A 23378-nucleotide genomic window follows, 5' to 3' on the forward strand; every position below is an offset into this window, starting at 1 on the left:
CTAACTTGAAAACATGCTTTGTGCTTTGTTTTTATTTGGTGTTTTCCCCGTTTTTTTTTTTTTCATATTAGAAATGCGTTTCTCAGACGTGTTTGGATACTAATACACAATGTTTGATACCTAAGTAGTAACATAGGCTGCTTAAGTCGTAATCCTACACAACAAATCTGCCATCACTAAGCATCACTGAGGAGTCCTTTTTAAGTTTCCCTCAGCCGACTCATTGGTTTCAAAATACATACCCTTAGTATCACTGACTAGCCCAAGAAGGACGAAACAATTGTACACTGCAGTTCCATTCATAACGTGACTCTAAGTATCTTATTCTAAATTTGTACAAAAAGTGTTGTTAAATTGCGGTTTTTTTTTCAAAATCATGCCCATTAGTTACAGTTATAAGTATTTCATTGCTCATACCTTGATTTTTTTTCTTCAAGAAAAGCAACAGGGTTTTATTAAGTTGTATGACACGCCAGATGATTTCCCTATTGTGACTTATCTATTTCTAAATAGCAACAGCCCTAGTTCTCCATATTATGGAAATTACACGTGGGAGCCATGTTTGAAGTCCAAGGACCTGTTCTGGTGTCGCAACACAGCGTTTCGAGAGATGCAGATTAAAGGAAAGTCTGAACTGCCATAATTCTGTTCTCCTTGGGGAAATATGATTTCCTTGTGTGATAAGAAGTTGGATGTGTTTGATGCCTGTAAGTATCGGTTCCATTGTTGTTAACAATACTCTCGTTTGACGTTGCTTACTTGGATTGACCAAGAAGAATAAGACACTTTCTCTTTCGAAACCCCTGGTCTTAGCCTCCTTTTTCCACCAGTATCTGTATAAATCTTTCTTTTATTCATATTTTAATCTCCTTTCCTCTAACTTAGTGTTTCTGTTTTTTTTTCTTTCGGTCCATCGACAATTAAAGTTAAAAGCTAACAAATACAAAAAGAGATGAGTGAAAATGAGAATTTTCACAGATGGCAAGTTTAAAATGTTCAGGGGACTGTGTGAAGTCGGAGTAATCAGTTACAATAATGTCCTACAGTAGGTCAAGGATCACATACTTGACAGAAAAGGATCTCCTCTTCAGAAAATATAACTGTGTGGTATCCACATCAGCTTGTTTAATGCTTGAGACCAACTGTTTTAAATCTGTGTTTGAATTATAATCCTTTGGAGTTAACACTTTCTTTGTTGCCCTGAAGGTCATATATATATATATATATATATATATATTATTGACTTTCTGCTGTGTTTAACTTTTAAAGAATTCTTGTGGAATGTTATATTACTAGGAGAACAAACAAATTCATATACATGTTATTTATAACTCTGTTTCTGATATTTTAAGGATAATTTGATGAAAATCTGTCTGCAAAATCCAAATGATAACAATCTAAGTTAAATTATTCCTACAGTAAGTATCCGGGTTATAATCTCTACACAGACTTCTGTAACAGGTCTGAATTATAAAGATCAAATCTAAACAACTCATGTTTAGTTAAAAGTGTTTTATTTCGCTTTAATATTGATAGAAACAATCCCAAGCTGGCTATCTTTCACGCTATAGCTTACAACACACAGACACTATCCATTTCAAAATCTGTCTTCATTTAAAATAGCTTATCGCCATCATTATATAGTAAAGCATGTGTAATGGTGAGATATTTTAAAGTGTACATCCTTAATCGACCATGGCATGGTTACCAAGACATTGTGTACCTGCTAATAATCATAGAAATTGCATATTGACAGGCAATATAACAGTTTTCAGGAAAAAATTACATTCCTTTGAAAGAGATAATAAAAAAACATTATAATACAAACACATTATGGCTCTCTGAGAACAATGTTAAATTACACCACACAAACACTTTTAAAACTGGGATTATTTGTACATAAATGTAAAAGATTTTAAGATATCCTACTGGGGTTTTTGTACTTATAAATTAAAGATGCTTTTTTATCTAATAATCAAAAATGTCAAGGAAATGAGATACCATGACAATATTTATAAAGAAACAAAATTAAAGCATAGTTACAGGTGTAAAATTAAGAATGAAAGACTATCAATTAACATCAACAAAATATATCAAATCCTTCCACAGTGAATATTTAATTTATTTTTACGTATCTAATTTACTGAACATCAAAAGAAAATGATAACTGAACATGATAAGGAAATAAAAAGTTTATAAATTTTAGAATGTGTCTATCATACCAGACATTAAAGTGAAGCCTACCAAACACACTTTATCAGGTAATGGTGAAAGTGTAAACACCGAAATAAAGTGACTCAGAAATATGTGTCACAATGTAAGAGTAGAACAACTAGCATTATAAAATACAAACAGCATCATGTCTAGTAGGAATGACAGTGAGTAAATGGAATCCATAAGACATGTTAACAACAATACATGATATACAGTAATTCAAAATAAACTTTCAACTGTACAAAACATTTTAGTGTCTTTTGTAGACGAGGCTACTATTTTATAAAAGCAAAAACGCATCTAAAAGAAATAGATTTATCAAACTCCTTCCTTCTTGTCTCTTATTCTCTTATTACATTGCATTTATTTCAACTGACATGAAAGACTGGCAAGCAGCAGATCGGCTTTAAAGCAGTCAAGATTTATCTCCCTTACTATGGATAGAAGTTACCTCCCTTACTCTTCATATTGTGGCAATTTCTACTTGCTGTTTAGTATATTTTATAAACAAGAGATACAGATGGCCTGTACTCTATCAGACATTTCAACAAGTATTATCTAAATGAATACAGTAATTTCCCCACTCTGGGCACTATCTAATTCAAAGGATGTTTCATAGCATATTATGTTGATATATTCTAAACAGTATGTAACTGGGTCATAATATTTCAGTTTGTTTAATGTCATCATTTTGGGACTGAAAATGCATGGAACAATTTAAGGAACTGGCTGAATTATGTACCCAAAGTGTCTTATCATATACATGGTTTATGAGTAAGAGTCTCGACACTGTGTATTATCAAAGGCCACCGCCGGACTTTGCCTAGTAACATATATGTTGACCTGGTGGTTCTAATGATGACTTGACTGTGTTTTCTTGAAAGAATGTCAAAATTATATTTCAGAAATGGAACGATACAACTTTTCCATTGTGTATTAAGCATACAAGGTACAAATTTTAAACAAATAAATAATGATGTGCAATTATCAAATACAAACCAGTGATTACAACAGGAATTAAATTAATTAAGTTATTAACTATACATGTTTGACCTTTGGCATTTCATCGTGTACATGTCTGAAACAATACTGTCAAATAAAATATAAATGAGACAGTTAATATATTATGAGTATTGAAAATACAAATGTTGTATAATCCTTAATGCTGACAAAGAAAAATAAGGTTATCTAGCAAAGCATTAAAAGTACTATTAAACACTGAAAGGCAATCACAGACACTTTGTAGCCCTCTGGGTGACACATGGTAATCATTGTTTGACACTGGGTAGCCCTCTGTGTGACAGATGATAGTCCAATTTGTGACTTTGGGTAGCCCTATTTGTGACACATAGTAGTCCACTGTATGACACTTTGTAGCCTTCTGTGTGTGACACTTGGTAGTCCTCTGGGTGACATGAGGTAGTCCATTGTTTGTTACACATGGTAGCCCTGTGTGTGACACTTTCTTAACACTGTGTCACTTGGTAGCTCTCTATGTCATACATGGTAGCCCTCTGTCTGACACTTGGTTACCCTCTGTTGTTAACACCCTGTGTTTGACATTTTTTGAAGCTCACTGTATGACATTTAACAGCTCTCCATGTGCCACACCAATTCACTGTACCAAATGGACTCTAAAGGCAAATACTTCTTCCTGGTGTTTTTTTTTTCATTTGAAACGTCAGTTTAAAAACGTATTTATTTAATACATCAATAAAAATCTCATAACAGTGTATTATTATGCAAATTACTCTGACTAAAATCAGTACAAAGTGTAATCTAAAGTACAACAGGTATATATTCTAAAATTAGATCAACTTAAAACTTACATTTATGACGACATGAAATAACGATATGAATTACAAATAAGTAAACAGTAAGAAGTAATAACAACGGATCCCTCTTGGCATCCACCTTTGTTTCGTCTTTATTTGTTCTTTAATCATGAATCATTTCCATTCTTTTCTCTTCTATCATCTGTCTTTTGCCAAAATCCAAGATGTTGGTCTTTCGCCATTTTGTTTTTCTGATCAGTCTTAAAATCAAAAGGGCACGACAAGGACCAATAAGAACCACCATGTGAAATTGAGAAAAATCCATCCACCATTTCTCAAGAAATAACGAAAAACAAGAACTGTTTACTGACAGACAACCAACGATAGACAATGCAGGAAAATTTAAATAGCCCACTATCCAATGATCTTGTGCTAAAAACCAAATGTAAATTGAATGCACACAGTAGAATAGCACTCTATTATAAATCTAAAATTGAAAATGTTTGAACACATACTATCTTTTTTCATCTTGAATCCAAATTATATAACTGGATATTTTTATTATAGGCGGGTTGCATCTCTCCCCAGGTGATATAGAAATATGTATATATACAGAATCACCACCAAACTGAAAGGTTATATTGATCATCAATACATATGTTATAAATCACATAACAGTGTACATAGCATGAACCTGAGAGTTGGGAATCACAAAATCACCTTGGTGACATATTTTACATCCAAATACAGGCTTACTTATGTTTTTTTTTATAAGATCATTAACAGACCTGTCATGCTTAAGCCCTGAGATCTATTACTACTCTAGAATGTCTCTATTGAACTCTATTTGTCATAAAATGCAGCCTTATCAAAATATCTCACTGGACCTCCATTAAACACATTAAAACCTTATAAGATCATACTTCCTTTGAAATATCTCTATTGTTGGCTTTCTTTTGTAACAAGAGTATAGATCTGTGTTCCTGCAGAATAACTCTAACTGACATCTGTTAATAACAAGTCTTAGGGTCACTTTTACATAACCTGGCTCAGAAATGGTTCAGGTGGCACATATTTAATTATTCCACAATAAATGAAATGTCAAGCTCAAAATGTCCAGTCCTGTCAACCCTAAAGACCGATAATATGTTCCATTTATACCTGTACTGTATGTCATAATAGTTCCACAAATGTGTGTGCACCAACCCTATTTTATGTAGAAACTCCCAACACTAGTGATAATCAGCCAGTTAGTTTCATACATGTATAAATGGACCCCTCAAACATTCCACAGCCCTGTCTTGGTCCCATTTTGTGCTTATCATTTCCCTTGCAGGTTCAGCTCGGACATGTACAAGCCATTTTAACTGCAACCTTCGGAACACCTCTAAACAACATCCTACCATAAAAATAATGCTAGATCAAAGTTCCTTCAGAATACCTCTATCAACATCCTTATATAATAATACTAGCTCTAGGTTCCTTCAGAATACCTCTATCAACATCCTTATATAATAATACTAGCTCTAGGTTCCTTCAGAATACTAATATCAACATCCTTTATAACAATACTAGATCTAAGTTTATTTGGAACACCTCAATCAACACCAAAATATAATAATACTTGATCTAAGTTCATTCGGAATACCTCTATCAATACCCTTATATAACAATACTGATCTAAATTCCATTTGAATACCACCATTGACATCCATATGTAATGTAACCGGAGCAGAAAAAATGCGCGACCAGACTGAGGTTCAACCCTGGGACCTTCCAAACACTCTAGACTGATGCTCTACCTACAGAGCCGACATTCGACCCCATCCAGTCCCACTACATAACAATGTTAGCTCTAAGTTCTTTCGGATTACCCTTATCAACATCATTATATAACAATACTAGTTCCAATTTCCTTCAGAATACCTCTATCAACATCATTATATAACAATACTAGCTCCAATTTCCTTCAGAATACCTCTATCAACATTATTATAAATACTAACTCAAAATTCATTTGGAACACTCTTATCAACATCCTTATATAACAATACTAGATTTTAGTTCCTTCGGATTACCTCTATCAACATCCTTACATAACAATACTAGATCTTATTCCTGCGGAATGTCTCTTTTGACTTCATTTTATCACAGCCACAATGATATTGATGTACACTTTTTTGTGAAAAAGGTCTTAAATATTGCCAAACCGTAGACATCAATTAAGTCTTATAATGTCTATATGAAAAATATTTACTGAAAGGTCAACACTAAATGCAAAGAAGATTTCAGACGGGTGTTCATATATCGTCACATCAAACTTCAGTATAATTCTGAATGATTCTCATAGCTTCTCCTTTTTTCTATTCTATACCCTCTATATGACCTCTATAAGTATACAGTATATCATTTCAGTTGTAAAATTGTAATAAGAATGAAACATATGGCCACATATTTGACATATTCTTACTGTTTGAATTCATTCTAAGGTTGTAGTGTTAAGTATTGACTAGAAGATTAATAATACATATAGACACCAGGGATTTTCTTATAGACTTACATGCATATCTAAGTGATAGATCTATACTACTATAAAAGTCATTTACTCTCTACTCAATTTTTTCTTCTGATATCATAAATATAAACTTTATTTATTTTACATCATTACGAAACAAGTTATTTCAACTTATACTAATCACTCTTGTTGGCCTGAAGGCGTGAGGGGTCTTACAGTGGGGGGAAACTGGAGTACCTGCGGAAAACCCATGTGGTCGGGCAGGTGACCCCATAACTTGATTTTCACGTCTGTTTCAGGAATTTGTCACCAGATGGTGAGGTGAAAGGCAAGTGTGTTACAAATGCGCCACACCACAAGAGTAGTTGAAGGTGTAGAATCTTTGATTAGAATGTTAAGCAAGAGATTATTTAAACCCAGAACCATTCTAGACCCTGTGAGTAGATGTATATCCTCTACACTAACTTTCAGTTACAAAATGAAGTATCCTCTATTAACAGAATATAGCCTGTTCAAATCTTTCAATTAATCAGATTTCTGACCAGAACTTAAAAAGTTTTCATGGCACATATGATATATTAGGAAATCAGAATAAACTTACCACACATACAACTCTCCTTCTCACTCACAGCTAAACTTTTGTTATGTTATTTTGCCATATCAAAATTCAATGTTAAAACATCTCATTAAACATGTTATTTAATCAATTTTGCTGATATCTTCTGACAGATGTTGTCCAGTCATCTATACCTACATTTCATTACAGTTAATTTCATGTTTTGTAGATTCATCAAAACCTCTAGGGACAATCAAAGTTCGACTGATTTTCGAATTTTCATTGTATAGTGAGGATCAGTGAAATTCGTTATAATTAATAATCCTGTATTACCACCAATGATTTTCTCCAGCAGGGAAGTATTTTTCATCATTATAAAAGAGTCATCAAGCTAACCATCTTTATCAAATTCTCAGTCATTAATTTTAATTTAAAAGCAAGCAGACAGTATCCTTATATTTATATGTAACCGTATTTAAAAATTACAACTTCTCTGCATACAGGTAGATTTAATATCAATAAAACAATGATATTTATTGTTTGTGCCAATAAACTTACAAAACTACCAATCATGCATAATATATTTCTTAGGCAAATATATAAAGATTGAAACAAATGTGAACATAATTTCCTTCATATACCCATATATAGAGTCATAAATACAAAGCACCTGTCATTAATCTTCTCCCTCCTGTTGTGTTTCATTTGATATGTTTTCCATCTCAATAGAGTTGTCTACCTTTATGGAATGCTCAGATTTTTCACCTTCGGTCATTGAAATGGCAGAAGTGTATGAAGGCTTCCTTAAGGATGATCCTTCCTGCTCAGATTCTTTGTAATTACTTAAATATGAAGAACAATCAGAGACAGGACGAGGATTATTTGATTTCGCACCAAGTGACGCTACATTATTTTTTGCATTAATGTCAAGGTTATTTCCATCAACAGACTTTGTTTTTTGCAACAAACTACGTTTCTTATTAAGTCTAGATTTCGGAGAGTATCTAAGTTTAACTTTTGAATCTTCATCATCAGCCAATTGTCCATCATCAATTGAATCTTTAACTCTAGGTTGAGGGTGAGTGTCTACAACAAAGTTATGTGGGCTGACCTCATCTCCCACACCTGATATTTCAGTTATTTGCTTTGTGGTAATGTTTTTATTAGGAGATTTTTCTGGAGATGAGAAGTCCTCCTCTTCATTTTCTGAGATGACATCAAATTTTTGTCCAGTTGAGTTTCTCAACGGACTGCCAGACTGAACATCAAGTCTTGCTCTTCGAATCAAGGGAGACAAATCTTCCTTGCCCTCAGTTCCAGTCAAAGTGTGTGACTTTTTAAACAAGTTTGGCCGTTTTGGCTGCGTTTCAGATATAAAATCAGTTCTGTTACCTGCATCTCCTTCCCTGAATTGATTCATCATACGCAGTGATGTTATATCTGATGGGGACCGTTCACGCATGAAGTTGGATTTCTGAGCTGGAACAGCAAGGCTGAGACGACGCCGATAGTTTGCTGTTGCTGCATCTGCATTAAAACTTCTGCCTGGAATCTTTTCAACACTTCCTGGAATCTGTTCCAATCCAGGCAGATTACCTGGCATGACCGCACGAGACATCCTTCTTGTTCTAAGCTGTTTCTCTTGAAGACATTTCAATAAATCTGCACTACTCTCATTCTTCAAATTCTTGTCTAGTTTGGCAGGAAGCTAAAACACAGTTACAAATAAATCAGTTTTGTTAAATAGTCTTAATGTAAGTAATGATAAAGTTTGCATCATAACATATACTGGAAAAGTGGTAGTGTATATCTTACAGAACAATCCTTGTTATGATGCAAGTACAATTAAGGAACTCAGTGGCAGCACAAATGTATTGACCAGAATCACATGATCTATGGATCAATCAAGATGGCCAATAGTGTGTTATATGTATATAGCTAAATATACCTCTCTGCGAACAGGAGTCAACATCTTTCGGACATCTTTCACAGTTGGGTTTTCAATGTGTTTTGATTCTCGGCGTTTGCCAAATATGGGCTTGTTACGAATATTTGCTAATGTATCTCTTCGGGCTTCAGCTGAAAAAAAAGAAATTTGATGCAATGATTACTCAAATCCAGGACATGGAAAACCTGAGCATGTCAGCAAAACCAGTGTATGGTGCTAATATTTACAATAGTATGGTTTTCTATGTCAAATACCAACAGGTGATTGAAATGACAAAAGTTTCATCATATTCAAGTAAGATTTACCTCCCTTGCGTATCATTTCAATGTCTGCTTCTCCTTCCCCAAGGTCAAAGGTCAATGACTTTGGTGGTAGAGATGGTACGGTAACAGATGGCAGCACTGTGCCCTCAGAACTATCACTGTCCCACTCCTCTTGGTAAACACTGACAGAAATATAATATTAGACTAAAACATAAATCTGATAAAAAAAGGGGTTATTTGTGAATCTAATTGTTCAAAGTTAGAAATTTTTGTCCTGTGTTTGAAAAAGTAAAACCAAATGACAATTAAAAGAAAAGAAAAACCAGCATCAGTGAAACTGATGAATGCTCTCAGAAAATGAATTTACAAAGCAACAAAGGGCAATATTTCTGTAGTAAACAGGTTGCAGGCCTTGAATGAAGTACACTGTGCATTTTCTTAGTATGACCGATGTATATATCAAGTTTCATGACTCTAGTTTAAATACCCCAGGGGTACAAGCAAAGCTATGCTTATGATACAAAGGGCAATAACTCTGTAACTGAGGGTCATGGGCATTGACATTGCTACATTGCACCTTGCTTCTATATATATCACAATTCAATATCCTTGTTTATTTATATACAGACAACAGGCAACAACTCTGAAACAAAGGGGATACAGGTCCTAACACAGGTACACTGCACATTTTCTTCCTATGATCAATACATACTCCAAGTTTCATTATTCTAGCTTTAATGCAAACTAGTTATGAACTAGACAAGATATTTTTAACAAAGGAAAATAACTCAGTAATTTAGGAGTCAAGGGCCCAGAATTCAATACACAGCACATTAAGTATGATCAATGCATACAATTAGTTTTATGATCCTTGGTTGACTGTAATTAAAGTTACGCTTCTGAAGAGAGCCCTGAATTTGGTACAGTGCACACTCTCATAGATCTCTTATGATCAATGTATCCACCAAGATTCATTATCCTTGTTAAAATGCAAGCAATTTAATGTTGTGCTCTAGTCACAAATTTTGAACAAAGGGCAATAACTCTCTAATTAAGGGGCCAAGGGCCCTGAATGTGGAACAATGCATATCATCCTAGCATGATGGGTAAAGTTATGCTCCAGACGCAAGAGAACAGACAGAAAGACGGTCATGGCAGCAACTATATGCTCCCCCAAAAATTTGCTGGAAGCATTAACAAAAATGATGAAACTCATCATCGTTTTCACACTTGCGTCAACTTGGCCCCCTTATTTTGCTCAATATTGATTTATCATTGTTAACACACACTTTCATTGTTTTACTTAATGTTTCATTGGTGTGTGTTTTCACTCATGTAGGCTTGATAGGACCATATAAGCAAACATGAAAAGTTTAATGGATCGGCTGCATAGCCCAATAGCTATCATAGATTTTGTGGCTGAGTGGGTGTTGTTTCTATGTGTCTTAATAGTCCAAGTAATTTTGATTGTGGTCAGCACCTGAATGGGTGGCCTCTCTGTTGCAAAACAAATATGTACAGCTGATTTCGTGTAAATGTGCACATCCTTCAGCTTGCAGAAACAAACATATACCAGGTACTAGTCTAGATATTTGAGAGCATACTTACGTCTTTTGGAGCAACTGCGATGGCAGAAGAACTTCAGAACTTGCATATTTATCTTGTATCATTTTAGACCCAGCTAAATTTTCAAAATGCTGTCTGAAAAAATAGGACAAAATTTTTTAATAACCGGTATCTTTTATCTGAAAAAAGTATTTAGAGTAGTGGAAAAGATGTGTATATTAATTTGACCTTGCTGATTATATTATGACACCTACTGTAAGGCAATTTGCTCAAACATGAACATGATGTGTTCATCCATGCTGACGGGGTCTCTCTGTAGCCACAGATTTAGGTACTTTCTGTTATAGTGCTCAAGGATTTCCTGGAGAAAAAAGATAAACAATTTATCTTAGCCAGCAAATGAAGGAATTGCACATGCTCTTTAATGTAATGGGACACCATTAAATTAATACTTGTAAACTCACGAAACCCTTGGGCTTGGCCTTTAGGGGCTATAAATAGAATCAAAATACTGTAGTAAGCAACATGTCATTCTGTCACCTAGTGTTAATTTTAATATCTGCATACACATTATTCTGTACCTGGTGAAGAGATGACCATTTTCACAAGTTCTAAACAAACTGTTTAAAGGCTAAAATAAGCTGGAGACAGGACATAAATTGGCAGACTTGTATATAATTTACCCTGAAGTAGTGCTCTCCTCTTTCACCAATCACCTCCTCTATACCTGCCATGATGTGATCTGTGACCTTTAAAAAAGAAAAGTTACAATAAAGATAATTGATTTTGATATTCTTTGAAAAGTTTCAATGTCTAGTGAAAGTTCCCTTTTGATTATTTGTACATGGATAAGATTAGAGACTATGATCTCATATACAATTGGTAATTTAAAGATAAATGGTAACTTTAGTGTTTTTTATTTGGGGGGGGGGAAGTCACTTGAAGCTCACTGTGTGTCATATACTTCAAATTATCATTTGTATGTTTGAACAGTTAAAATGCCTGGCTACACAAAACTTGAAACTTTCCCTACTACACTATGACTGCCGTCTGAAAGTTGCCAACATTTGGAGGACTGTTGTTTTACGGGATATTTCTTTGTTCTCACCTGCATGTTGATCTCCTCACTTATGATGAGAAGTTTATCATTCTCCTGGAGCTTGACTCTAAGAATCTTCACCAGTGGTTTGATAGTGATTCCCTGTACAACAAGTATAACATATGTTATTTAGAGATCATAACTGGTGGGTGGGATATGGTAATACACAAGACTCACATTTACAATGACTATAAGTACTGAAAATTATCTACATAGTTTCTTCACAATTCTGTTATTACCTGGTAAGTCCTACTGGGATAACGTGACAAGTTTCAGTTTGGTGTTTTTTCTCATTTATTTTACATCTGACATTTAAATAAATTCAAGTATTGGAGGTATTAACATGTGATATTACAGGGTTCAATATCTTCAGGGTCGAATCCCTGGAAAAATCAATATTGTTACCATACTTAGTAAATCACAATCAGTCTGTTATTGCTGATATATACCTGTAGGAAAACAGTAAAGAAGATCAGACAAAGTGTTGCTGTGGTAAACATGTCTTTTGGAAGTCCACCATTCTCTAAAAGGTTCACTAAGGAGAAGGCAACAGCTCCGCGCAATCCTCCATAGGCCTAGTAAGTATTAAAAAGCATGTAGACTTTGATTTCACCAAGTAAACATCATTAATACAGAACACCGACATTTGAAATCTTCCTGAAATGTTAAAAATTATTACCTACAATATAAATGGACATGTTGGATGTTATCATAGGCCCAGAACATGGACAGATACTGAACACACTAATATAGATACTAAAAGTTCTAAACAAGCCTGAACAAGGAAATACAAAATAGTCATACCAGCCATCATTTGCTCTGAACCTGGACACAGAGTTCATATTCTAAGCTTTGAAGAAAGATAGATAATGGGCATGCTAGTGTAGGCCCCGAACATGGATGCAAAATTAATGTACTAGACTTTGAACAAAGACAGATAATTGGCATGTTACTGTAGGCCCTGAACATGAGTACAATGTATTACAATTGTAGAAGATCTCAATCCACCATTGTAAAGTCCCAGCTGTTGGTGATCTATTTTGTGACCCTCTTGAAACAGTTATTAATTACCATTATGAACTGTTCTTCTCTATCAATTCTTCTCATCCGATTTGTCTTGTTTACAAAGTAAGTCAGCACAAACACAACTGAAACACAAATAATTAAAACAATACCATTTACCTGAACAACCTTTCTGTAGACATGGATTGCATCAAGAATCATATCAATGAGGTCACAGAGGTCATGTCAAAGTTCATAATCACAAATAGGGAAATCTGAGGAATGTCAAGTTACAAAAACCTATACAATCCTAAAGGCAAAGCTGATTTAAAGCTAAAATTGAAATCTTACCAACCAGATATATCATTAGGCACAAATCACGCATAACACGCTTACTGTTAGTGTTTCATGCAACACTCTCCCCACTGCCATTATTTAAATTTTCTAAGCAGCATAGACCTTGAAAGCAATGACTCAATTTAACAAAAACTAGTGTCTCGACAGGAAGGAAGCAAAAACCAGAAAATAACGTGATAAAAAAAGTGATTATCTGAAAAACAAAGTAAAACACTGACATGTCAGAAAGGTCCAGGCTTTGTGTCTAACCTTTAAGGGTAAATTTAACAATTCTAGTTACATTGTCAGTATACACATGAAAAGATGTAAAACTGACCTTGACCTTTTGACACACTGACCTTGAACATTGGTCAAGTGACTACTAGTGTTATTCCATCAAACTGTAAAGATGTGGGGCCTTAATAATGGTGATAAATATCTATTATAGTAAATGACCTTCACCACCTTCAAAGTTGACCTTTTGACCCCTAACTCAATCCCCTCCTATATATTTTCTGATAATATTAGATTGCATCAAATTTCAAAACAATTGGTCAACCCTATATAAGTTATCATCTGGAAGCCAAAATATGATTATAAAAGTCTTTTATTAGTAACAATGACCTTTGTAGTTGACCTTTTGATCCAAACTCAATCTCACTCTATATTATGTCATAAGTGAACATTTTATGAAGTTTCAACCAAATCCATCAATCTTTCTGAAGTTATCTGGAAACCAAAATTTGACAAAAAATGCTATTTTTGGTAACAGTGACCTTTGTAGTTGAGCTTTCAATCCTAAACTCAATCCCACTCTGTATTACCTCATAACCTAACAGTCAATAAAGGTTCATTCAAATCCATCCACCTTGTTTCAAGTTATCATCTGGAAGCCAAAATCCAGACATACAGATGCACGGCAAACTAAAGGCAATTAGAAAAGATCTCAGTTGACTAGAAATGTCCAGGTATGAATGCCCCTGCTCTTAAACAGAATCTATAACACTAGGGGTAAACATGAACTGAATCTGTTTCTCAAGATATAACACCTGGAACACAACACAATGTGGTGGCAGATGGACATATCTAACTACTTAAAACTGTTTATACCTCCTTTAGTAACAGTATAAACATTTTGAAAATCATTAAACACTGAAACTTTGTCTTTCTCTATCTAAAAACAATAGAAATATTCCAGATGCTAGGAATTTCTTATTAATACTTGGGTATGGCATTTGGAATGTCAAAGATTACTGAATGCCATACAGTCTTGCTGACAACAACTGTTTTACATCTCAAACTTACCAAGAAACCTATACAAAAGGCACAGGAAAAGTGTCCATAGTATAAAACCTGGATGCCAGTTTTTACTGTCAAACAGGTTTGGTTTAAACAGTGCAATACCCAGAAACAGGAAGATGATGCAGTCGCTGGTCGAACTACAACAAAGCATCGTGAATTAATACATTGTCATATAATACTCAGCTACATTTCACATAATCTTAATTAACACTGATTTAATGATATTCTATCAGGTGACAGACACAAATATATATATGAAATTTTTATATGTACATGTTAATTAAACTAGGTTGAAAATAAACGGCCAAGAATGATCTCAACGTTTGGTGAATACATTAGTTTGCTATGAAAAATAGTGCTCCCAGTCATACACAGATACATAGATTTATTCTGACAAGGTACAGAAAACATGTACAGGATTAACAATCCTTTGATAGTCAGCTCTTTATACAATTTATACTAAAATAAAGTTCACAGCTCATTTTTTCTTTAAAACAATATTTCTGTGGCTGGTTTTTCCAATGTTCATCTAGAATATATTCAAATTGTTTAACTGTCGTTGCATTCACAACATTAAATGGAATACTGTTCCAAACATCTACATTTACAACAGTCATGCTGGACATGTTACATATGGTAAGGCAAAGGACCTCCTCTCCTCACTCATACTCCTGTAAGATTATTCTATTAATGACTAAGGTCACAAGATGCCGTGACTACATTATCTACATAAAATGCAAGTTTTCCAAATAGAACTTAAGACAAAAATCTGGAAGATACTAGCTAATGAAATGGTATTGAGATCTTCCCTGGCAACTTTTTTTGGCAGTCAAAGATCAAAGTACAGAATCCAGTAAATCACTTTAAGTACAAGAAACAAGATATTCCAAAGAGGACTCAACTATCCAATCTTGATAATCCTTGGCAGAATATTGTAAACAACATGTCCCTGATTACTGACTGTAGTCATATAACAAGGTTTTGCAATTAAATACACCAGACAGGGAAACTACAGTGTTGCTACATACAAGGGCCTTGTATGTTTGGATAACTTACCTCTGCATCTTACTGAAGTACTTTATAGTAGTATGTGACTTCTGTGAGATGTTGTGGAAGGCATACTGTGCCTGAACAAGGCCACATCCTATAATACTATAATGAAAATGTCAAGGTTACACCATAACACTTAATCTTACAATGTCAAGGTCATACCCTACAATACTGTAACATACAATGTCAAGGTCATTTCCTACAATATTGTAACATACAATGTCAAGGTCATTTCCTACAATACTATAACACACATTGCCAAGGTCATTTCCTACAATATTATAACATACAATGTCATGGTCATTTCCTACAATACTATTACACACATTGCCAAGGTCATTTCCTACAATACCATAACACACATTGCCAAGGTCATTTCCTACAATAATATAACATACAATGTCATGGTCATTTCCTACAATACTATAACACACATTGCCAAGGTCATTTCCTACAATATTGTAACATACAATTCCAAGGTCATTTCCTACAAAACTATGGCTCACATTGTCAAGGTCACTCCCTACAATACTGTAACATACAATGTCAAGGTCATTTCCTACAATACTATAACTCACATTGCCAAGGTCATTTCCTACAATGCTGTATCATACAATGTCAAGGTCATTTCCTACAAAACTATGGCTCACATTGTCAAGGTCACTCCCTACAATACTGTAACATACAATGTCAAGGTCATTTCCTACAATACTATAACTCACATTGCCAAGGTCATTTCCTACAATGCTGTATCATACAATGTCAAGGTCATTTCCTACAAAACTATGGCTCACATTGTCAAGGTCACTCCCTACAATACTGTAACATACAATGTCAAGGTCATTTCCTACAATACTATAACTCTCATTGCCAAGGTCATTTCCTACAATACACTTACATACAATATCAAGGTCATTTCCTACAATACACTTACATACAATATCAAGGTAATTTCCTACAATACCATAACATACAATGTCAAGATCACATCTGATAATACTGTAACATACATGTATACAATGTCAAAGTCATATACAGTAATGTTGTGCTCACTACTGTTAATGGTCTTATCTGTTCTTTAAAAGATCTGTCCCTTCTCTTCTGTTCCACGAAATGCAAATAATGAAACAAGTTTTTTATATAATAATCCAAATTTTTGTGTCAATGACTGCAGTGACTACAAAACTGAACTGAATATATCATGACCGAATTACATATGTAGATGATCTGACTGCAAATACTTTACTTTATGTTGTCTGTTTACTTCTATCACCTTATTGGTTAATTGTGTTTTCAAAAAAGTTAATATTATTTTAGTCTTACGTCTGTCATTGTAATGTCATTGAGAAATATTCTATGTCTTTGTGCGATATGAAGCTGAATGTCTTTGATATTCATTAAGTTTGCTTGCTGGTTCTGTTGTTGTATACCTTGTTCTCATTTGAGAATATTACTTACTTGGATTGACCAAGATTAACATGGAAGGTATTATTGATGAAGCAGAAGATGCTTCTTCTTTGGTACACCTGGTCTTCTTCTCTTTGTATTTTTTCAATAATCTCTGTGTAAATATTTCTTTTGTTCATATTTTGCCTTAACTTTATTGAATTTAAAAATTTTTTTTTTCAAAGTCAAAACCAAAATGACTGCCTGTTCTGCTATTTTTTTTTTTTTTTTTATCAGTTCTAAAATTCAAAGGAGCACATCTAGCAACCAAGAGGAACTTTCCTATAAAACTTGAGAAGGATCCCTCCAGTAGCTCTCAATAACTAATATAAGCAAGAATTGTTTAGGTACAGACGACCATAGCCATAGGGTGATTTGATGATGGCTACAAATTAAAAACCTGATGATCCCAGAGAAATGGAAGAGCTCCGCTATTAAATAGGAGATGTAAGCCAGAACGAACACAGCCAGCGGCTCCACAACTGTGAATATAAAAACAAGCTTTATTCAGATAGTGGGAATATACATATTAAGTGATCGAAGTGAATAACCCTACTAGTCAAGCTTAGAGAAAATAAATTGTCATTGGCCAGACAAAACTAAATCTGACTGGATAAGAAAAATAATTAAATTAGATAGACAAAACTAAATCTGACTGGATGAGAAAAATAATTAAATTAGATAGACAAAATAAATCTGGCTGGACTGTAGGGTTAACCAAATCAGAGGAGTAACCTTTTATTGTAAAGAAAATTACTGCTCACCTACACATGGGCAGGATGGCATGACAACCAGACTGGTGGTGCTACCAGTTATAGAGCTCTCAAATGAAACTCGTATACAATGCCTACCATGGAATGTTTTAACCAGATATTATGTTCGTTAAGCCAAATCAAATTTGCTGTGGTATTAACATAACTTGATCCCTCTACCTAAATCCACAAGCTGTCGTTTTGTCAGATTTAGCTGAATAATGATCTTAACACAAATTAATCATAGGAGTTTGTGAAGGTGTGCTCTACTTTTGGCATCTCAAAGCTGATACACTGATGTTTCTTATTGAACATTTACAACAAAACTCATTATTTCTTTCAATTCTGAACCAATGACTTCACTCATAATAGAACCATGTTATTCTAGAAGACTTGACTTCATTTCTGTATATATTCTTTTGTTACACCTAACAATGTTCTGTGATTTTAATTGTGAAAATGGGCAAACATTGACCTTGAGATCTTTTTGATGACCTTTACCTCGGACATGAACAGTATACTTGGTAATTATTGCTGTCAGAACTCCAAATATGATTCCTATACAGAGGCCTCCCAGACTGACCACGAAGAAAGCTGCCAACCCCAGAAATACCTGTAAAATACAACAAAAGAAATATAGACTTACATGTTTTCAATGAGGTCACAACCACAAGCATATATATATACTGACATTTCAAGCTATGTGTCTACAACTTGGTTATAGCAACAGGCATATATAGCCTATATGCATAAACTGAGAGTCAAAGCAAAAGACATTTAGAATCTAAATGTCTACAAAATAGTTGCAGCAAAAGGCATTTTGAGTCTACCTGTCAAAAATTAACTAGAAGTGTATCCAGGATAGCCGACTAATACCCCTTTCCCCACCCTCCATCCATCCCTCCCATGGCAACAAAATTGAAAAAACTTCTTTTTTTTCGAAAATGGTATTGGGTATCATTGAATATGTTATGCCCTTAAACTTTTCAATACCAATTTTCAACTTAATCAGATCAGATAACATCTTAATTTCAACTAATCAGAAACCTCCACAGTGGTAACAGTTTTGGGACTCCCTATATGTCAAATTTTAGGCTATAATAAGCTGTAGCATTTAATCACATTTGAATACACAATTTTATGGAACAACAGCCATAGATATTCTTTGTATTTATTCCATTGATATGATTTGTCAATTTCATTTCAGTAATAATTACCATAACTTTAGTATGCAAATACAGTACCTACACCCATCTTTGTATCCCAACAACAAAAGATTCAAAAGAAAAACAATCCCGCCCTCCCTACGATCCATGAGCCATCACGGCAGGAACGCAGAGTGATCTCCCTTCCTCTTACCTTTATGGCTGCCGACGAGTGCGGAGGTGTCTGAGCTAAGTGCTTTTCTTACTCCTTCTCTTCGTACTGCCATTGTCGTTTGAGTATATTGTTACTCTATTAGTAGTCTATAAACCCATCTCCCAACTTATATTGTGAAATTAAGTATTGTCATTTGTTTATTTTGACCGTATTTCCGGCCGTTTTTTCCTCCACGTATTCGAGTGCGTGACTACTTGTCTCGTTGCTCGGATTTGCGTGAAGTTGGAATTTGTTTTTCTTGCTGCTTTGTCGGCCGTGTTGTACGGCCGTTTTATTTATGCAGTGCAATCTTGCTACGTACGGTAGGCTTTGTGCTCTCGTTCGTAGTTTTTTTATTGTTCGAGAACTTCGTTTCCGGCCGTGTCTTTCCTCCGCGTGTTCGAGTGCGTGACTACTTGTCTCGTCACTCGGATTTTCATGAAGTTGAAATTGTTTTCTTGCTGCTTTGTCGGCCGTTTTGTACGACCGTTTTCTTTTTTTGCAGTACAATCTTGCTGCGTACGGTAGGTTTAATGATCTCGTTCGTAGTTTTTTGATTGTTAGAAAACTTTTTATCCTTGTTTTCATTGTTACAATTTTTTATTGTTTCGATGCTGGATAAAGGTCGGGGGTCAGCGCATGGATGTTCCTATTTCTATAGATAATGGGAACCCCATGATACCTGTCCCATTTGCCGACATTGCAGCCAGACCTCGCTATGTGAACTTTGTTTGCACATGGAGTCTGCTGCTTAGGCTCCCATGCCTTTCCAGCTAACTTTCCGCCGGAAGAGGGATTCGTCCTCTTCTTCCGGTAAGGGAAGTAAGCTTTTTAAGACCTCCCTCCTCAAGTTCTGAACCAGAGCGTTCCTGCTGGGGGTGCTCTCGTTCCACCGAGCTCCGCCCTTCAGCAGGGGGTGGCTCCCCCTGTCCAGGTGCGTCCTGGAGTAGGGGGGGGGGGGGCAGCCCGACCCTGACTCGGCGCAGTCAAGGGTCGAATTGGCCGGTAGCTCTCGATAGGCGGCGGTGTTACCGTCGGAAAGGGACTTCCGGTCGAGGTCTCTGATTCCTACAGGGACCTCGGCGCGCCAGGTGGCGTCGTTGGTGGGGGCCGCTTTGACTCCGGAACTGTGCCTTCGGGTATAGGGTCAGGGGCCACAGACTTTTTGTCAGGATTGTCTGTGGCTACGGGGATTAGTGACACTTGAGTTCACTAATCCTGGTGTCAGCGCGGGGTCTGTTTTCCCACCCTCACAGGCTTCTGGCTCTGGGACTTTCCGTCCCTATCCAGATTTCCCAGTGCAGGGTTTCCCAGGGGGTTTTCCCCCAAGGGTTTGGGGCTTCAGGCCAGGAGTCCGGTTTCCGGTCTCCCTTTCCCCCGGGCTCAGGGAGTAGGGCACTTATTCCTGGGTCGCCCAGGCCAACCTGCGGATGGTTTTGGGTACCAACAGTTACTCAGCAGTTACGGGCTTAGCCCGTACATGTCTGGGTTTCCACCTGGTGGGAGTGGCGGTTCATCCTGGTCCTTTGGACAGGGTGTCCAGCCCCAGACTCAGGCAGGCCATCTTGGCCAGTTCTGGGGTCACTCCCGGCCCGCTGAACCGTTCCCATTCCCTCAGGGGTTTGGGATTTTACCCCATGGGTCTTCACTCGTGGAACCCATAGGGGTTGGTCTCTCCTCTAGGAGATGTTATAGCAGTGCGGAATCCCCCCAATGTTCTGCTACTTCGGGGGCCTTGTTGGCCGGTCCTATAAAGGTTTGCCAGACCTTAAGGACTTCCGCCTCCAGCGCGGACCCGTCGGTCTCCTGTTCCCAGGGGTCGGCTTCGGGTCTCCGACCCAAGCCTACAGCTACGGCTGTTGGTCGCGCTGCGTCCAAATGCCATAAAGAGGAGTTCCCCTCTGCGGAGATGGCTCCTCTGGCGGCCCCTGTTCTTCCCAAGGGGACTTCGGTCTCTATTGAGGAGGAGATGGACATCGAGGGTGCGGGCTCGGCAGAGGAAGACGATGTCATACATCTTTCTCCTGGGCCAAGAGGGTTCACAAGGGGAAGATGGCCCTGAGACTGCTGAAGCCGAGGCTCAGCATGTGCTTTCTGGGATGCGGGTCCTCCGGGCCAACATCTCCCGGATTCTCAGGGCGGAGGTTTGCCCAACGCCTCAGCATCGTCGGCGCCTGAATCCACCATCCTTCTGGGTTCCCTGGTGGCTCCTCGGGCTTCCGTTCGCTCAGATCGGTCTCTGCCAGAAGGCAATATCATGTCTTCGGTTCTGGCCACGGCCCGGGCTCCAGTTTTAGAGAAGGACTCCTTCTCTACCCGTGCTCCCGGGTTTGTCGGTCTGCAGCTCAGTGTTGGTGAATTGTTGGAGGCTTCAGCTTCCGACTATGCCACACATGATGGGCAGCTGGCCTCTTAACCAGCACAGCTGGAGTTGAGACAGCTGGCTGCCTGGCCCGGCAAATCAGTGGACCAGGTGGTGCTCGATCCCAAAGAGCACCACAGGATGGAGAGAATGTTGCACCTCTCCATCCAAGTTCTGTCATACATAGACTTCCTGACAGTTTGTCTATACAGGGTATCCGATTTGCCTGAGTGTCGGTTATCCGAGACAGAACAGCCGACATACAGGACACAGCAACCTTGCAGGTTCTCTGCTCGTCAATGCCGTGTTGGCTAGGCAGTTTTCAGTTCTGAAAATCCGCCCAGTCCAGTAACCCTACCGTTTCCGCTTGTTGAATGCCCCCTTCTAGGGCTCTACCCTGTTCAGGGGAGCTCTTCCTTGGGTTCAGAAGGATATGAAGGAGGACTCGGTCGCCTCAGCACTTCTGGTGAAGAGGTTTCAGGCTGAGAAGGCCAGTGCCTCGCAGGGGTCAGTGCCTCCTAAGAAGAAGGCGAAGTCTTCGGCTGCTCAGTTTTCTGCACAGCCCAAGTCCCAACCTCACTTCAACGGCAACAAGGGGAAGGGTAGGAAGGGTAAGAAACCTCCTGGGGGCAAGAAGAAGGGTTCCTGACTATTTCTGCTTCTTGGCCGCGAAAGGCGAAGGGTATGGCCGGGTGGATGGTGGTTCTCCTTTCCCGGGCTCATTTTCTTCTCCCGCAGGCTCAGGCTCCGGGTGGGCAGACGATTCTCTGGTCTGGCAGGGGCTCAATCTGCCCCATCCGGAACTCCCTGTGGGCGGACGTCTCTCTGCTTTCCTTTCCCAGTGGCAGGATATTACAGATGACGCTTGGGCTTTTGTCGGTGGTCAGGGAGGGTCTAGGTATTCCCCTTCTTCAGGATTCGTCCCTCGCCTCCCAGCCATTTTTGTTTCTTTCCTCCTCCCGGGGATTCAGAAAGGGCAGGGGTGCTCCAAGAGGAAGTAGGGACCATGCTGCCAAGGCAGAGATGCCCTTGGGGCTCACGACAGCTCCTTTGGTGTTCACCAAGTTGCTGCTGGTGTTTCCTTCACTCATGCAGAATAGACGTCTACATCTATTTCGACGACTCCCTCATGCCTCTTTTGGGTGTGGGAATCGTTAGTGAAGGACACTCGTCTGGTCCTGAAACTCTTGCTCAGAGTCGGTTTCATTCCTTCCAGAGAGAAGTCAGAGGTTCCTTCATATTAGGACTTCTTCTTCCTGGGGAACCATTTTGACATGGTTCGGGGCTTAGCCCTTCCACCTCTGGAGAAGTTTGAGAAGGTCAGGGCTCTGGCTCTGACTTTCATCACTTGGTCGCTTGTCCAGGTACATTGGTTCCTCAGTTTTCTGGGGTATCTCAACTCCTTGGCATATGTGGTCCCCCTAGGGAGGATTCACATCGGACCTCTCCAGATGTTCCTCCTGTCTGACTGGGTTCCGTCATCCAGGAGGCCTGGATCCCGCTTACCCAGTCGGTCAGGGAGTTCTCTTGCTGGTGGACCATTCAGGAGAACGTTTTCCACGGGGTACCTCTGACCAAGCCTTTCCCCTCTATGATCCTGTTCATGGACGCGTTCATGACAGGAATGTGAGCTTACCTCGATGGCCAATGCCGCTCGGGGGAGTGGTCTGGCGAACAGCTCTCGGAGCACATCAGTGTACTCGAGATGAGACTGTTCATTTGGCTCTGCAGTCCTTTAGGGGTATCCTGCAGTCCAAAGTGTGGCTACCGACAACAGTTGTTGCGTATCTGGAGAGACAGGGGCCACCAGGTCTCATGTCCTGTGTGCCCTCT

At 37.8% G+C, this 23378-nt stretch overlaps 1 protein-coding gene across 1 annotated transcript in view; it reads right to left on the bottom strand.

Annotated features, from left to right (window-relative positions):
- Positions 1 to 7736: 7736 nt before the first annotated feature.
- The window catches only part of LOC132544307 (sodium/hydrogen exchanger 1-like), an 89230-nt gene continuing 73588 nt past the window's right edge, over positions 7737 to 23378 (bottom strand). The window contains exons 11-23 of the mRNA XM_060207883.1: positions 18326 to 18437; positions 17473 to 17554; positions 15633 to 15728; positions 14580 to 14713; positions 13008 to 13084; positions 12386 to 12511; positions 11946 to 12038; positions 11521 to 11586; positions 11092 to 11198; positions 10880 to 10972; positions 9314 to 9453; positions 9009 to 9139; positions 7737 to 8768 (exon numbers count right to left, since the gene is read on the bottom strand). Coding sequence (XP_060063866.1) covers positions 7737 to 8768; positions 9009 to 9139; positions 9314 to 9453; positions 10880 to 10972; positions 11092 to 11198; positions 11521 to 11586; positions 11946 to 12038; positions 12386 to 12511; positions 13008 to 13084; positions 14580 to 14713; positions 15633 to 15728; positions 17473 to 17554; positions 18326 to 18437 — 2289 coding nt within the window. The remainder of the gene's footprint in view (positions 8769 to 9008; positions 9140 to 9313; positions 9454 to 10879; positions 10973 to 11091; positions 11199 to 11520; positions 11587 to 11945; positions 12039 to 12385; positions 12512 to 13007; positions 13085 to 14579; positions 14714 to 15632; positions 15729 to 17472; positions 17555 to 18325; positions 18438 to 23378) is intronic.

Source organism: Ylistrum balloti, unplaced genomic scaffold (genome assembly GCF_031769215.1).
Source record: "Ylistrum balloti isolate Yb309-2 unplaced genomic scaffold, AGI_CSIRO_Ybal_v1 Utg369790, whole genome shotgun sequence".
Lineage (NCBI taxonomy): Eukaryota > Metazoa > Mollusca > Bivalvia > Pectinida > Pectinidae > Ylistrum > Ylistrum balloti.